Source organism: Parasteatoda tepidariorum, chromosome 2, assembly GCF_982258835.1.
Source record: "Parasteatoda tepidariorum strain Cologne lab strain chromosome 2, Ptep-v5.0, whole genome shotgun sequence".
Lineage (NCBI taxonomy): Eukaryota > Metazoa > Arthropoda > Arachnida > Araneae > Theridiidae > Parasteatoda > Parasteatoda tepidariorum.
In genome coordinates, this window is record NC_141756.1 from 127,298,249 (window position 1) to 127,316,648 (window position 18,400).

The 18,400-nt window shown below is 28.7% G+C and overlaps 1 protein-coding gene across 5 annotated transcripts in view; it reads left to right on the forward strand.

Annotated features, from left to right (window-relative positions):
• LOC107452580 (F-box only protein 38) overlaps positions 1–18,400 on the forward strand; it is a 60,081-nt gene that overhangs the window by 38,360 nt on the left and 3,321 nt on the right. For all 5 annotated transcript variants that reach the window (XM_087158365.1, XM_087158364.1, XM_087158367.1 and 2 more), the window contains 3 exons: positions 3,748–3,836; positions 12,793–12,894; positions 18,211–18,336. In XM_087158365.1, coding sequence (XP_087014491.1) covers positions 3,748–3,836; positions 12,793–12,894; positions 18,211–18,336 — 317 coding nt within the window. The remainder of the gene's footprint in view (positions 1–3,747; positions 3,837–12,792; positions 12,895–18,210; positions 18,337–18,400) is intronic.

Consider the following 18,400-nt stretch of genomic DNA (forward strand, 5'->3'; position numbering starts at 1 on the left):
TTTCGTAAAAGCGGACCCTTCACAAAATATTTTAATTTAAAAATGGACCCTTCACAAAATAATTTATCTTTTAATCAGACCCTTCAAAAAATTTTTTATCTTCATTATTGTTTTGTTAATTGAATAAATTCTTCCCAGGGGGTGGCGGGAAAGAAAGACAGATATAAACGAACTAAGTTTGCCGACGCTTCTTCCTTTATTCGTTTGAAATGAATATTCTGTATTCAGCAGTATAGGCTAAAAACCAAATATTTGTATGTTGCATCGCTAATTTAGTAGCAACAATTGCTGATTATTTTTGAAAATTTAATTTTTTTTATTATAATTTTACAGTGTTGAGCATAATCTTGTATCTCTTTACAATTTAAAAACTCCTTGCAAAAGGTTTTTGCAATAACAGGACCCTATTGGCACAAATTCACAAAAGCAGGACGCTGGTTGAAAGAATTTGACTTAACGTTTATTTTATATTCACAAATTACGAGTAATTTTTTCACAATTTTACAAAAACAGGACCTTTCACAAAATGTCTGGACTGACCCCTGGTATGAATTCCTTGTTTAATATCTTTTTAAAATAAATTTATTGTAAATAGAAACTTTGTTTTCTTATTTGTTTTGTTGACAAACAGATACAATGATATTTTGCGACAATGTCTGATGTAAAAAAAAAAAACATATATTTTTTTAATATGTAATAATTTTTTATTCTATTATTGTGGGCGATATTCTCGCATTTTGTGGGAAAGGAGGACACACAAATAATTTACTTCTTAGCATTTTGTAAATAATCATCACAATAAAAATATAATTAAAAATCAGGAGAGTAGTAATTACTGAAAAAGATCGCTGACAAAATCACGCGAATCGGGCTCCTAAAATGCGTGTTTCGTTTCAAGATTACGTTGTTATAAAAAATATCAGATTTAAAAACTACGGAGAAATCAATAGCAATGACTGCCAAAAATTCGATACAATTATTGCCTTAAAAAGTGAATACTCGAATGCACGATTCGAATTTACCATATTGTTTGCAATATATCTGGATATTTAAAATCCACGTGAAACGCGATATAAATAACTGCCAAAAATACAATCAAAACATTTCAATGATTTGCGATTTTATCTTAGTAAATTGTGCTCGTTAAAAAGCTATTATCTAAATGTATGATTCAAATATTACGTGTAAATCTCTGAAGAAAAGTTTTTTTTTTTTACTTTTCAAAAGAAAAATCTTTCTGTAGAGCTCTGTAACGTTCTGTGACAATGTCGCTGCAATTCTGCCTCAGACTGTTACAAAATTTGAACCTCTGTATGTTTGCATATTTTGCCATAGTTCGTAAACTCTTTAAGGGAATTGAAGAAATTTTTGCTCACATTTATAACATTCGTTTGCCTAAAGACAATCCCCTGCGAAAAATAAATTTTAATAAGTATTTATTAAATGATAGTCAAAAAATGTTTATTTGTTAGGTATACATTTTTTGCCATTGTTTTAAAGTACCGTATATTCCGGCGTATAACGCGCACTTTTAATACAAAAAATAACATTGGAATGTACGGGTGCGCGGTATACGCCGAATATAAAAAATTATAGATTAAAAAAATTTAAATATAGAAAAATAATTTTATTTTAAGGAAATAACATACCTTTACCTATATACTTTATTGATTTTCGTTATTACATAAATAGTTCATTATATTCGTCTTCCGTTATTTCTTCAGGCACGTCATCACAATATGTTTCGTCTTCATCATCTGTGTTATCCTCATCCATAAATAAACAGTCATCTTCTGATCCGCCCAGATTATTTGAAATGCTGCATTTTTTGAATGATTTTCTAACCATCTCAGGCTTAATTTCATCCCATGCTTTTAATATCCATTCGCATACTGTTTCCGAACTTGCATGGCGCATATGTCCTCCTTTCGTAAAGGTTTTCTCGCCCTCCAACATCCAAGTGTTCCACTGTTTTCTAAAATTGGCTTTAAATGGTTTGTTTAATCAGACGTCCAATGGCTGAACTAATGGTGTCAATCCGCCCGGAATAACTGCCATATGGGTGTTGCATTCTTTCAACAATTTTTTTGTATTATCTGTAAGGTGGGACCTAAGCATGTCCCACACTAAAAGGCTTTCTGGTTTTCTATTGATACTAGACGAGATATTGCACATGCACAATCCAAATTTTCGTGCGCGTTATACGAAGAGTATATCTTAAAATTTAAAAAAAGCTATTAGAAATTACAGGTGCGCGTTATACGCCGGGGCGCGTTATGCGCCGGAATATACGGTATGTAATTTTACATGTCAAAATAAAAAATTTGAACGAAATAGGTTGAATAGTTCTTGAGAAATCAATTTTTGACCGTATGACTTTTAAAAAATTTCAATTTATCAGGAACTATTCTGACGATTTTGCCCAAATTTAGTATGTTGTCATGCAAAATTACATACTTTAAAATGATGTCAAAATCAAAAAAATGGTGTCAAAATTTTTTTTTACAATTATTAAATAAAATAATATTTACTAATTTTTTTTTTTTTTTTTTGCATGGGATTGTCTTAAGACAAACGAATTTTATAATTGCGTGCAAAAAAATCTTCAATTAGCTTAAACAGTTCTCGATATATAGCGAAAAGTGAGATTAACATTAAGGGAACCAAGCTTAAAATCTTTCTCTTGATCAAACGGGACCCTATTTCCCAGATTGCGGCTACAGTGTATGTTTTGGGGGTCAGAAATCCGAATCCATTGAGAAAAAGATATGTTTATTCAAAGAAATTACATTTTTATGTCTGATTTTGTAACTTAAAATATCATATATGCTAATTAATTAGCACATTTGAGGTCACCCTCTCGAGCCAGTAAAATTGAGCCCTAGAACATATAGATCCAATCGTTAGATCAAAAGTTATTCTATTTGGCACACTGTAAATATATATGTTACCGTTAAAGTATATAATGCAGTTATTTCATAGAATACCTAGTTATTCCATGAAATAACTGATCATGTCCGTTAAAGTGTGTAATATGTTATTAATTTGACACTTTAACTAGTTATTCTATGAAATAACTAGGTATTCTATAAATTAATTAATGAGAGACAGTTAAAGTGTAAATTAAACAATTGATCTAAAATGAAATAACTAGGTATTCTATAATTAAACTAATGATAGACAATTAAAATGAAAAATAAGCAATTTATCTAATTTATACAGCGTATAAATGGTATTTATGGAAACGTACCAGAAAATCATTTGTTACAACAAGGATTACTAAAATGACACTTGGAATTACAGAGAACATTATTTCTAAAACAAAAACATTTTTTGTTGAATAGTTCATAAATGCAGTAGGGGTGGAAGGTAAATGTATTTGTTGTGCGAGATATATGATTATGATATAGATTATTTTACACTTTAACGGACACGATCAGTTATTTCATGGAATAACTAGGTATTCTATAAAATAACGGATTTCATACTTTAACGGTAGCATATATATATATATATATATATATATATATATATATATATATATATATTAAGACAAAGGGTAAACAAATAATTGTGTTTTACTTTCTGCTGTGTCACTTACTAAATGAATGCGTTCTGTTTGCTGAAACGCTATTTTAAATGTTTGAAAATGACTGTTATTATCCACAGATAAGTTTTCTGTTAATGAATGCATGTTTCTATGAAGCTACTAAAAAGTCTTTTATAATTATAATTAATCTCTTTCAGTCCTTTAAAACTTGAGAGTAAGAAGAAAAAAAAGAAATGGGAACCAAAACTGAAATATCCATGGGGTCATCAACTGAGAAGAATTCATGGTATGCATATTTTAACCAAATTAACTATTCTATTAATACTCATTTGTCATAAATGATGTCTATAATTCTCTTTTAAAGCTCTTGAATGTGATGGAACTAACTGTTTCTGCATCTTACATCTACTTGTTAATAATCATTTACTTAGTAATCCTAAAATGTCCCATGTTTTGCTGATATTTTCAATTATGATTCCTTTCAATCTGTGATAAGATATTTAATAAATTTGCATTACAGCTTATTCAGACGACTTCTTTTCAAATACTGTTAATATAGTGAACATGGTTTATAGTGAATTCCCGGATGGAGTGATCGAAATGTTTGCTCCCGTGTCTTGCTTTACACATATACAGTGTAACGTCCCATATCCGGACGTCCCTTTCCCGGAAGGGTCGATTTCCCGGACACTTTTTAACAATCAAAATAAACAAACATCTCTCCATCTTCCCCTTTCCTTAAAAAAAAAAAAAAAAAAAAAAAAGATCTTTTGACACATTTTCTCTTTTTCTAGCTTGCACTGAACCTCTGATTTATGCATGGAACCTATAAATCACCAGAAAGGGGAAGTGAAGATCTACCAAGACCATTAAGCGACGCTCCTCCCTTGGAATGTAGGAAAGAGAGGGAGATTTGTTTTCAAAAGACCACAACTGAGTCCCCTCCCCCCCCCCTCCTTTCCCATGCAGGTGGCTAGTAAAAGAGGCATTTCCTGGAACCTTTTTATTGAAAGAAGAAATACTGTGGAAAAGGGTAAACGGGGCAAGCGTTAAGGTGGGGGGGAGTCAGAATGGAAAATTTGAATAGGTCTAAAAGGATACACGTCTTTGAGAAACAAAACATTCGTTCTTCCCTTTACCATGTAATATTTAGGAGGCGGGGGGAAAAAGGGGTTAACATTCTTTCTTTAGCAGATTCTTTCAGTCATAAAAGAAAAAATAAAGAGAACCCGATCAGCGTGTTCCGCCTTTATGCTTGATTGATAGCCAATGATTGGAGAGAAAACAATAATTTGTTTCTTCCCCACCCTCAACTTAAATGATCTCCTCTTTACACTTATTTTCTTTCACAAATAAGGAGGAAATGAATTTTTCTCCTCCATCTACCCACCTTAATGAATGACGGGAATTTCCCTTTCTTGCTTGAATCATTCTAGTTTAAAATGGTGGATTATTATTTTCATATGTCAATTTTTTTTAATTTTCTATATTTTAAGCAATAATATTTTTTTTTAATATTTCATATTTTATTGATTAGATATTCTAATACTAAAACATTATTCCCCTTAAAAATAATGTTTATTTATTTTTTTCTTCTTAGATTTGGATCTTTTTAAGCTTTGTTCCAGAATTTCCCCTTCCTGCTTGAATCGTTCTAGTTCAAAATGGCGGATTAATATTTTCGTAACTGTTACATTTTTTTCGTCTTCCATATTTTCAGCAATAATATTTTTTTTCTAATATTTTATATTTGATTGATTAGATATTTTAATGCTAAAACATTATTCCCCTTAATAGTGTTTATTAATTTTTTGCTTCTTAGATTCAGATCGTTTATTAAATCATTTTAAGCTTTGTTTACCTTGGGGGTGTATTATACGGAAAAATCTATTATACGGACTTCTGGAAGTCCCACCAATTCCGGATACGCGACTTTACACTGTAGTATTATTTTTTGTGAATATATCGTGAACCAAAAGAGGAGAGGAAATTGGATATTATGAACTTTTTTCTGTCTTCAACTGATTTTTTTCTTCATTTTTTGGTCATTTTGAAATTTCTGCATAAAATACACATTCCAATTTTTTAAACCATCTATTGAGTGGAATAAGCATTTTTTTCTTGTTTGCTTCTTCTATCACAGTTTTTCATAGTTAAATAAAGGTCATCCCTAAATTGTTTGTACGCAAGACGTTGAGTCATAAAAAATAAAAGTGAACACATTTTTTGTGGCCACATATTGTTTTTTTTAATCATTTTTGTATTTTATTTTTATGGGTCATGTATTATTAACATAATGTGTAACAAAAGGGAGTTAAAATTGTTTGCAGTGCAGTTGTATTGAACTCCCGGTTATAGTGAACCAAAATTTCGCTCCCTTGAAGGTTCACTATATCGACTATAATTTGACTGTATAACTGTCTATAAAAACAGGGAATTATTTTCATTCATTTTCTTCTAATTTCACTAATTTTCTTAATTTAAATTATTTTACCTACTCTTTTTGGGCAGAAATTTATTGCCAAATATCATCAACTTAGCATTACTTTGCTTGTATCAAAATTTGCTCCATTATAGAAAATCTTGCATGGTTACTAAATGATTTTAGAGGTTTATATAAGTTTTTCTTTCTTCCATTTATTGTTAGGTTTTTTTAATTTTATAAAGTTCTCAAAAAATTAGTTGGTTATATTTCTCAGCATAGCCAACCACATTTTCTTACAATCGCTTGCGGCAGTGTTTGTCGACAAATTGTTACAATGGATGCTAATTTTCTCGATTTCATTTTGAACTTTTATAACTTATTTTAATTAAGAAAAAGGTAAGTATATACGTTAACTAACATTTCATTTTACTGTTTTGTTGGTAAATATTTGATTCAAATTGTGTAATAATCGCAATGTCAAAAGTTTGTAAATTTTGCTTTTATTCCAGAGATAATATTTCAAAACCTGTTCCTTTTTTTACCTTAAAAAATCTAGCAAAAACTAAAAAGTGTATGGGGTTAAATGATGTATTAACATAGAATGCAAAAAATATTTATTCATATGTGTCCATTACGAGTAAGAAGGAAAACAAAACTTTTTTTTTGCTAAATGAAAATATATTAAACAATACTTTTCTAAGGTGTTTTTGGGTCACTTTGTTTTTGCCATTTGGTACACTTTGTGCAAAAACTGCTTAAAGTAACACTTTAAAAAAAAAATTTTATTCAATAAAAACAATATATTCTGCAAGCTATTATTTTCTCCACATTGATCTTAATTTTTTAAAGTTTAATGCTGTACCGAGACATTAAAAAATAAAAAAACAAGATCTTGCTAAGTTGTTAAAATAAATTTAATCCTATTATTTTTGTAAGATTATATATATTTTTAAAAAAAATAACATTATAAATAAAAATATTTTATAGTATTGACACTTTTCTAGTACCAATTCTGTTGTTGTTGTTGTTTCTAATGCTACTTGCCACAAGTGCAAGCCTGCTTGGTGAAACCGAGCAAATTTAAGGCAGAGTGTGCGTTTCTTGCTTTTTCAGTGGCTCCATCCTATGGCCAAGAATTCGTCTTCACAGGGATGAGATTTTTCCGTTTTTTAGCGGATTTCCGCTTTTTTCACTTTTATCTCTTAAATTTCAGCTTTTTTATCAAAAAGTCAGATTTTCTAAAAATTTCATTTTTTTAAATTAGTATTCTGCTTTTTCAGAAAATTCACCGATTTTCAAAAAGGAACAGAAAATTCAAACTACATAGCTACCAATCCTTTCTCATTTTTACTTATTTTACCTATTTTCTCCCCTTTACACGCAGCAGATAAGATTTTCCGAATTTTTTACCCGCCCTCCAGATGGATCCGATTTTTGTAGTTCAAACGACGCTGCTTCTGACAAGCCTTTCAGAGGTCCCAAGCCTGGAATCTGCTAATATCTCGATTCTTATTCACACGATTTTAATATCAAACATATCAGAACATATATTAACATCAGAGAAACTGGAAGGGAATATATTCAAAACTTACATTCTGTGCTTGCAAAGAAGAAAAAAAAAGGATTTGTCACAAGATGTTTGAAGATGGACTAACGACTAAATATAACAAACATAAAAGATACAGCAAACAAAAGCAATCACTTAAAAAGGGATTTAATTAAAAAAAAATTTGGGGGGAAAAAGAGTTAATTAACTCATCATCAAAATTTTATTTATAATTGCTGTTATTTATGCTATAAAATGCAAAATTCTTATCAAATACGAAACAATTATCTAAACAGTTGCTGATTGTCATGTAATTTTTCAAACTAAAATAGCAATTTTTGTATAGAAAGAAAGTATTGAGGAATATTATGGAAGGCGTAGATTGCAGAGATCAAGTGCAATAATAACTGTTAAAGATGTAGTCAAGTTTTTAGTCATGGACAACTTTATGTTGGCCTGTCAAGAGTTAAGTCATTTGACAGCCTTTCAGTAATTGCTCCAAGATGCCAAATCTATAATTGTGTAATTGTGTTTTCAAAGAAATTCTAAATGCTTAGTGTTAATTTCTTAGAGCTTTGCAGAAAAAAATGTTTTTTGGAAAAAAATTTAATTGAAAGTTCTATTGGCAGTAGGCAAGGGGAACTGACAAAATCAAAACTCCCCGATTAGAAATGCAGCATGGCGACCTCCACGTGGTATTTCTCGGGTGATGCTAACAGCCATGCATTTTAGTTTATTGTATGTAAAACATCCTTATTTTGTTCTAAAATGCTATGTACTTTATCACAAATGTTAATTAATATAGAAATTGATTTCAATAATGCTGATCACCAAAAAATATTTCATTTGGCAATAAAACAAATTTTTGTGTTCTTGAAAATGAAAGACTTTTTGAGGGTTATTATCTCAGATAATTTATTTTGCTAATATGTTTCTTATTTAGCTAATGTTTTGGTTTTTTCACCATGTACAATCTAAATAGCTAATATACTTTTTTAAAAGCAAATAAGAACATTGATAGAATTCTTCTACATAAGTACAATACTATGTCTTTGATGATAAAATACTATGTCTTTGATGATAATATACTATGTCTTTGCTAGAAGATTGTGTTCATTGGCAAGCGAGCGCAGAGAGCCATGGTTCACAGCGTGAACCACGTAGGATTGCTTAGCAATTCTCGGGGTTGGCGAGCGTTAGCGAGCAGGGGGCGGAGCCTCCTAGTAAAATAAATAAAATTTGATGCAAATAGTATAGAGAGTTTTAACACAATTTTCATACTTCTTTAGCTTAACTTCTCTATTTTTATAATTTATCCTTTTTCTTTCATAGGTATTTAAATTAAACAGAATAAATAATTATTATTAAAATTTGCTAATATTTTAAATTTAAAAAAAAAAGTAAAATCGTTATTTTTAATTTAAAAAAATTTATTCGAAAATTGAGTAAAAAATAGCATAAAAACATTCTTAGCAATAAATAAAAGGAAATATTTTTTTTCTCCAATGCCCACCTGGATAATGACATAGGTCATACAGGCACCTGAAGGGCAGATTTGTTGGCCACTCTTTCAGGGACACCATATTAGATTGGCCATTGTTGCTCCCACAGTAAGGGCAGCTAGTTAATGTATATTCTCAGTAGTTTTAATTTGCTAAACCAGGTAGTTTTTCAAGTAATAATTGTCTCTTATGTGAACTGAGGAAAAATATAATTTCCAGCTTTATTTTTTCAATTGGTAATTTTTTTTTCACTAAATGTTAAGTACAGTACAGAACCCGTTATCCGGAAATCAGAAAACCGGAAGATCAAAAAACCGGAACGAAATTCGATAAATTTTCCAGCCATTTTTTTCCAAAAAAATGCGTTTTTCCTCATAAGATTTCAGGATTTTTCGTTCTTTTTTTAAAGATGTTTGTTTACCTTGCCATCATTTTGGAAATACTCATTAGAGTATCACTTCATCGTTTTTTTCTTCCTTTTAAGATCATTTCCAAATATGTTCTTTTTTTTAGTTGGGTTTAACAATTAAAAAAATGGCTTTTTGTAGAGATTCAGAAAACCGGAAAAATCAATTATCCGGAATAGCGATGGTCCCGATCGTTCCGGATAATCGGTTCCCTACTGTATCAATGTAATCGTTTTTATAATAATAGATTAGTATAATAGATTATATAATAGATTGATAATAGATTAGTATAATAGATTATATAATAGATTAGTATAATAGATTATATTTAATTATTGTACACAATAATAATTGTAAAACAGTTATTTTAAAAAACAATTCCATTAGACATTCCTGATGACAACCCAAAAATAATTTTATGCTGATGACAACCCAAACTTATTAATTTTATGCTAATGACAACCCAAACTTATTAATATTATGCTGATGACAACCCAAACTTAATTTTATGCTGATGACAACCCAGACTTATTAATATTATGCTGATGACAACCCAAACTTATTAATTTTATGCTGATGACAACCCAAAAAAACTTTTTTATGCTGATGACAGCCCAAACTTAAATTTATGCTGATGACAACCCAAACTTTTTATTATGCTGATGACAACCCAAAAATAATTTTATGCTGATGACAACCCAAACTTATTAATTTTATGCTGATGACAGCCCAAACTTATTAATATTATGCTGATGACAACCCAAACTTAATTTTATGCTGATGACAACCCAAACTTATTAATTTTATGCTGATGACAACCCAAACTTATTAATATTATGCTGATGACAACCCAAACTTTTAATATTATGCTGATGACAACCCAAAAAAAATTTTATGCTGATGACAACCCAGACTTATTAATATTATGCTGATGACAACCCAAACTTATTAATTTTATGCTGATGACCACCCAAACTTATTAATATTATGCTGATGACAACCCAAAAAAACTTTTTTATGCTGATGACAGCCCAAACTTAATTTTATGCTGATGACAACCCAAACTTTTAGTATTATGCTGATGACAACCCAAAAATAATTTTATGCTGATGACAACCCAAACTTATTAATTTTATGCTGATGACAGCCCAAACTTAATTTTATGCTGATGACAACCCAAACTTTTAGTATTATGCTGATGAGAACCCGAAAATAATTTTATGCTGATGACAACCCAAACTTATTAATATTATGTTGATGACAACCCAAACTTAATTTTATGCTGATGACAACCCAAACTTTTAGTATTATGCTGATGACAACCCGAAAATAATTTTATGCTGATGACAACCCAAACTTATTAATTTTATGCTGATGACAACCCAGACTTATTAATATTATGCTGATGACAACCCAAACTTATTAATATTATGCTGACGACAACCCAAACTTTTATCATTATGCTGATGACTATTTTTTTGTTCATATACAGCTATAAGTTAGAAATTATCACTGATGTTATCTTTAAAATATGTTATTTTTGATTAAATAATTACAATTTACAATCATATAAAACTAAAATTATTAAATTTATTTAATGAATTAATATTTGAAAATTGAATTAATATTTGAATACGATATTGTGATTCGTATTTACACCTTTTTAAAAACCTATGTAGCGATTCTCGCAAGTTTGAAATTCAATGTCTTGATTTGCTCATGCGGTTTATAATATCAAACATTGATTTTCGTATTTATACGTGATTTTAAAATAAGGCATTGGGATTCTCATTCACGCATTCTAAAAATTATGCATCATAATTCTTATTTATGCAATCTAAAAATTATGCATCATGATTCGTATTTACGCGATCTAAAAATTATGAATCGCGATTTGTATTTACACGTTTTAAAAATTCTATATCCCTGTATGTATTTTCTCATTTTCAAAATCATATATCTAGTTTCATATTCATGTGATTTCAAAACCCATAATTGTTATTCATATTCACGAAATTTTAAGATCAACTATCACGATTCTTGTAAGAAGTACATTTTTTTAAAATTAGTTACTATAAAGGTGACTGTTTTTCTAAGGACGATTATTAGTATATGTAAGTGTTACAACATCAGAGAAACTGGAAGGGAATATATTCAAAACTTACATTCTGTGCTTGCAAAGAAGAAAAAATAGGATTTGTCACAAGATGTTTGAAGATGGACTAACGACTAAATGTAGAAAACATAAAAGATATAGCGAACAAAAGCAATAACTTAAAAAGAGATTTAATTTAATTTGTTTTTGGGGAAAAAGATTACTGATTATTACTGATATATTTGCTATAAATCACATTACAGTATTTATTAAAAGAAATGAAATATTAATGTATATTCTCAGTAGTTTTAATTTGCTAAACCAGGTAGTTTTTCAAGTAATAATTGTCTCTTATGTGAACTGGGGAAAAATATAATTTCCAGATTTATTTTTTCAGGTGGTAATTTTTATTTTCACTAAAAAATGTTAAGTATCAATGTAATCATTTATATAATGATAGATTAGTACACAATTGTATGTCAACACATTATTTATTACCTTAAACTGTTATTATTAAAGGGTTGTGCTTGCGTAAAATTTACTATCGTGGAAATTCAGCTTTTTTGCTTTTTGGCTAATCTCATCCCTGGTCTTCAGCTACACACACATCACAGCCCGTTTTATAGGGCGGACGCATTCATTCATCCACAGATTGTAACTTTGACCTGAATCAGAGAACGATCGATCTCCAATCCAGTACCCCCAGAGGTATTGATTTGTTATGGAAGCATGGAGAACTTTGCAACTCGACAGATTTAATGTGCATCAGTCGCCATTTACTACACGGGGAGTCTTCGGCCGGCGGGGTTCAAACCCACAAATTCTCGAACATGGGCCCAGCGCCCTACTGACCAAGCTATCCCGGCCCTTGTACCCATCCTAAATTTTTTGAGGGGGAAAAAAAGCTAATCTGGAAATGTTAAGATTTTTACCTGGAAAAATCAGGGAATTTTGAAACCCAATTTGAGTGGCAACCCTAAAATAAAGTGTGGAAACAATAAAATATCTTAAAAAATATACTTTAAATCAAAAAAGTGAAATAAAACGCTTTTAATATTTTCTTAAAGTTTATCCATGGAGAATTCAAATTTGCAATACAAAATCATATTTCTGGCATCCGTAAGGATGGACGATCATTCTATATCGCTCCCCTTTTTCAATTCAAGATATTTTGCTGTTTCCAAAGTGAATGAATCTATGAAATAAATGAGAGAAAATTTTAAGAAATGTAAATAAAAATGTTTGAACAAGAAATGTATTGTTTCAGGAGTGATTCCTTCATCGAGTGGTTTAGAAAAGAGCAAATATCAGATACTCACCAATGATCGATTATTTACTGCAGCTATTGAAGTCATGCCTTGGGAAAAAGGTAACACAAATTACTTACCCCTCTAATAGAGCATGCCAACAAGTTATTGCTAAGATAACCAGTGATTCCACTTACGTGTTAAAATACGGCAAAAATTACAGGGTATTTATCTGTGCACCTGGAAAGTCATGAATTACGGTATTGAACAAAAATTGTGGATTTTAACTATTTTTTTAGAAAAATATGGAAAGTCATAGATTTAGGTCGCCAAAAAATCTAATTTTTAAAATGGAATCCCCCCCCCCCTCATTTCACGGTGTTTCGAATATCTGAATTTCTAACAAAATCCCCACTCACTGTCATATTTTATTAAAATATAAAATGTTTTTATCATGTTCTTTAAAAATGCTGGTGTTCTTTAAAAAAATGAAAGGAAAAACATCATTTCTAGAGCGATTTATCTTTTAAAATCCTGTGATTTCAGAATTTTTCTTATTTATTTTTTTTATCAATTTAAAATTCTAATTGAAGCAAGTCAGTCATTTGCGAATTCTTTTTTAATTCCGAAATGAGAACAAAAAAACCTGGAGTATTCCTTTGATTTCCGACGAACAATAAAAGTATCTTTAGAGTATAATTCTGCAGAAAAAAATATTATTTGCTTTTGTATTTTTTCCAGCTATTTTATTGCTTCAGCTTTTTCTTTACTCTGTTTTTTAAATTTAAAATCTTTAAATATGATGATGCAGAGTATAACAGTTTTGGTTATACCTATCACTTCAATTAAAGCTATTACAATGCTTTTTTAAATTTATTGTTCTATTTTTGTTGGGAGGAAATAGTTATGAAAAGTCATGAATGTGAAAATGTAGCAGATACCCTGTAAAGTAAAGAGTAGTAAGTAAAACAGAACTGTTGTACCTCTCCACAGTACTTCCACTCACTTCAAAATATTGGTGTCACCAATCGATGAATACAATTTAGCTTCCATGAAAATGATGAATTATTTTAAATAAATAAAAAAATTATGCTTTTGTTTACTTTTATCTCATAAAAATTAGTTTGCTTTAAAAAGTGAGTTTTTTATGAAATAACTCTAAATAATCTATAGCAGTGTTTCCCAAACTTATGACTTTTGTGTACCCTTTCTAAATTTTTCGTAATGCTGTGTACCACTCATAAAAAAATGAAAGTATTTTTTTAAAAATATGTTTATTTTTCTTTTTGGTACAAAATTTTGTTCATAAGTTTATTTGCATCAGTGAGAAGGATGATATTGTTTTTTTGCTGTGATAACAGTTATATGGATAAAAATTATATTTTATAAAAATAATCAAAATAAGTAGAATTTATTATGAACCTTTACTGTAAAAGAAATTTCCCAAAAGTTAAAAGTCAGAACTGGCTGTTGACAAAAAATAGCTCAAAACTGGCTCTGCAAAAAATAAAAAACATAATCGTAAATTTTCATGGCTAACTTTGATTTTAATTAAAAAATTTTAAAATTTTCATTTGTTGCAAGATATTTGGCATAAGAACGCTGGGGGTATGCACTTTGGGAAATACTGATCTATAGTATGAAGGTTTGCCCTTTCATAGAGGGTCAAAAAGAGAATCATTTTCATCATTTGGTGGAATTCTTCAATAAAGAATTCTGTTAAGTAGAGGAGGCACTAACAATGTTTACTATAGAAGTCCTTATTATTTGTGTCGTTAATAATAATCTTAATGAAATTAGAAGTGACTGATAAAAATAATTTCGAAAAAGTGTTACAAATAGTCGTTTAAAAGGGGATAATTATATAAAGATTTTATATTCAGTTATTCTTTGTTTCTATTTCAATAATGCCCCCAATCTCTGTTAATTGATGCGCTCAAATATCTAATTTTGCAATCACTCTAAATATGACATCTAATGTAGATTAATGACAATCGAGGAAGCTGCTTTTTACCATATGTTCTAAAAATCTAAATATTTTGTTCACCTGTCGCATCCTAAAGCTCCTATTACAAGAGAGTCTTGTTTAATTTCAATTGAATCTATTGTAAACCCTTCACAGAAGGAGATCTCTCAATTGTCAATTAAATAAAACAAAGATTAATTGTTTACTGCAGTAAAGAGAAAACATTTCTGCCTCTCTCTAATAATTTATTCTACCTCTCTCTAAATCTAATAAATTATAGTTTGTGATTATTTATTTTATGACATTTTTAATTAGTTTTGCCAAAGATTAATACAAAAAAATTTTACTTACGATTTTTTTTTTCAAAAGTTTATTAAAAATTTAAACTTCATGCTAAGGACTCTCAAATTCGTTGTATTGAATAAACGGGGTGCTTAGCGTTTTTAAAAAGTGCTTAATGGTGCTTATTTTTTTAACGTTTTTTAAAAGCCCTTAAAGGTGCTTTTTTTATTCTGGGTTTGTAAAAAGTGCTTAATTTTCTATCTTTTAAAAAGAGATTTTTTCTTTGTCTTGTTGATTGTCGTCCTAAATAAAAAATGCATGAGTTTCACAATTTTCTCTGCACTATTGATCAGAAACTAGTTATTTTTAACATGATTATGTAAAGTTTTTGAAAATGTTTTTGAATTTTATTGAATTTATGATTATAAAATAGAGAACTTAAAGCGATAGGAAAAAAAAATTTATTACCGCATAGATCTTAATTATGATTTTTTTTTTGGAAAGTGATTAAAAATATTTTTGAGTGCTTGAAAAGTACTTAAAAGGTACTTTTTTTCTTCTTCAAAAATCTGGCTACGCACCCTGATGAAGTATTAAACTATACTTTTTTAAGTTTGAAAAAAAAATTGGTTTTTAAATTATTAAGTATTTTTTAATTTGGCCCTTCCCCCCCCCCCTAAAAAAATTTCTGGGGGTATTTGTAGATCATGTTAGTGTGATTTTATTTATTAGTTTGATTTTAAAAAATTTATTGTATTTGTGACAAATTAAATGAGGCCATTGTTATATCGAAGACTTAAGATTGTGTCGTTAAATATTTTCCATTGTATTGTTATTGAAATGAATAGCGCAAATAAAAACAAGTATTAAAATTTTCATTATTGGGAAACAAGTTTCAAACTTTTTTGAGAAAATATTATAATTAGTAGTTTTATGTTTATTAACATGGAATGCTAAGAGATGCTATTAAGTGTTGTAAGAAAAAGTTTTCTTTCCATTAATTAAAATATGAAATAGAAATTACGAATAATCGAAAAGCAAAACATCTCTCAAAGACTCATGTGAATTCATTTCCAAGCCTACATAATTAATCCAATTTAATCCTTAGAGCATATAAAATTTCCTTTAAATCATTTTTTTTCTGTGAACTTACCCTACTATTATTTTGTCCTTTAACTACTCCAAATACCTTAAACTATTTTTTATAAAATGTGAAAAAAATATATATATATCATAATTGACTGAGGTAATTAGTCTTAAAATAGCCTATTTCCAATTTAATATATTGTAATTGCAGAAAATTATTAAAATGTTTATAAACAATTATCTATAATTTTGCAAAGTATTCTTTTAGAAGCATTTTTTTATAAAAATTGTTTTTATGAAAATCGTCACTTTTACTTATTGATTCTCCAACTAGGAAAATAAAACCTTAAAATAAGTCCCCCAATATTCTTAGGTGTTAAAATATTCTGAACAAATTTATTTGTGAGCTTCATTAAATTAGTTGAAAAAATTTAAAACATCTGACATTTTTATTAATGACAAAAATATTGTATTGTCTAAGTTAGTTGCAGTTTTATTTTTAAATGTATGCTTTATTTGGAAATAAACCTCAGCCAATAAGTGTCATTTAATTTTTAAATTCTACGCAATTCAACAAAAGTCAGTCTTTATTATGTTATTTACTGTAAATTACGAGATTGAAATGAAGAAAAAGAGAAAAAAAAATTTAATAATGCAATTTTAAAATTAGTCATTAGTTGACAAATTGATCATTAGATAAGAAGTTATTCAGAATAATTATCTTCTTATTGGTATCATTTTACTAACTGAACTATAATGAGTTTTTTTAACTTAGGCACATGAAATGAAAAAGAAAATAACTAAAAAAGATGCATTTTTAAGAACAGTTTTCAAATTTTTAATTACCAATTTCCGAATAGTTCTATGCCAACAATACAATTAAAAAGATATAACACTAAGCGCTTTATTGTTTTAAAAATTTATGACATAAAGCTTTGTTTTATTGAATTATAATTTTTTTAGAAATGGTCACAATTTATTGTAATTATTTATATTGAGCTGATCGGTTAATTTATATTACTTTGGGAATTGTATTTTATTAATTAGTTCAATAATCAGACGCTTTCTAAATTCTTACTGTTATCCTTTAACCCTTTGCTTACAGTATACCATGTTGTACCATCACATGTGGTAGATATGTTGTACCAGCCGTATGCAAAAGGTTGAGTTGAAAATTACTATTATTCAAATATAAGTTTAATTTTTAATGAAAGCTACTTATTCAACTCAAAGCAACATTTTTATCATGTTTGTGAAATTTTAACATTTAATTATGCTTAATTAAATTAGTTGTTTTATTTTGTCTGAAATATGTGTATCTGTTGCTTTATATTTCTAATCATTGTGATAAATGCAATATTATTGGTTCATTTGTTATAGTATTTTTGAAAATCTATTTTAATTAAATTAAATAAAATACATCTTTCATTAAAAAATATATATAATATTTTATGAAGGGTTGCATATATTCTTCTTTCACAATTTATTTTCGGTTTATTGATTAATTTAAATTCAAAATCCCAAGCTTTTAAGTAGTTGTCTATCAACCATGAAAAAGTTTGTCATAAGTAAAGAAGAAGAAAAAAAGAAATTCTGAAAAAATTCAGGAAAACTAAAATTTTATTACTGTGGTTGAGAGCTTAAATATATTATGTAAAATAAAGTTTGCACTTGCATGCATTCTCCACCCAAATATGTGCCTTTTTTTTTGACGAAAATCTTCAGGTGATACTCTTTCTGTTGTGGGTTCATATTCATTATCGGGATGTGACACTTTTTCAGAACTCGAAGGGCTGTAGTTATTTTAAAAACATGGTAAGTACAAGGCACAAAATTTCCTTTCGCCATTGGCAATCAAATATTTTGGATTGGCCAGTAAATTTGATTTAAATCAAATTATCCTTTTTTTTAATGGATTAAAGAGTTTGCCTCTAATTTAGATTGTTCCATGCCTGAAAATAACAATTAGATCAAAATATGTAACAGTTTTTTTTGTTAATTAAAAGTATGCTAATTTAAATTCTCTAATAATTTCAGACTGCATTTACTAATTGTAATTAAAACTATCTACTCAGTGATGCAAGAACTGTTTTATTTTGAATAGGTATTCCTCCACCCTGCGAAACTCTTGAATGGGAAGCAGATAACCAGTTCACTAATCAGCTTTTTAGAAGTAAATTTATGAAAAGATTGATTGCCTTCTACATTCCTGTCTCCTCTTCACAAGAAGGTATCATTTATATCTCCCTTTTGATGTGTCACATATTTTGAAGAGAAATAACTTTTGTTCTAAA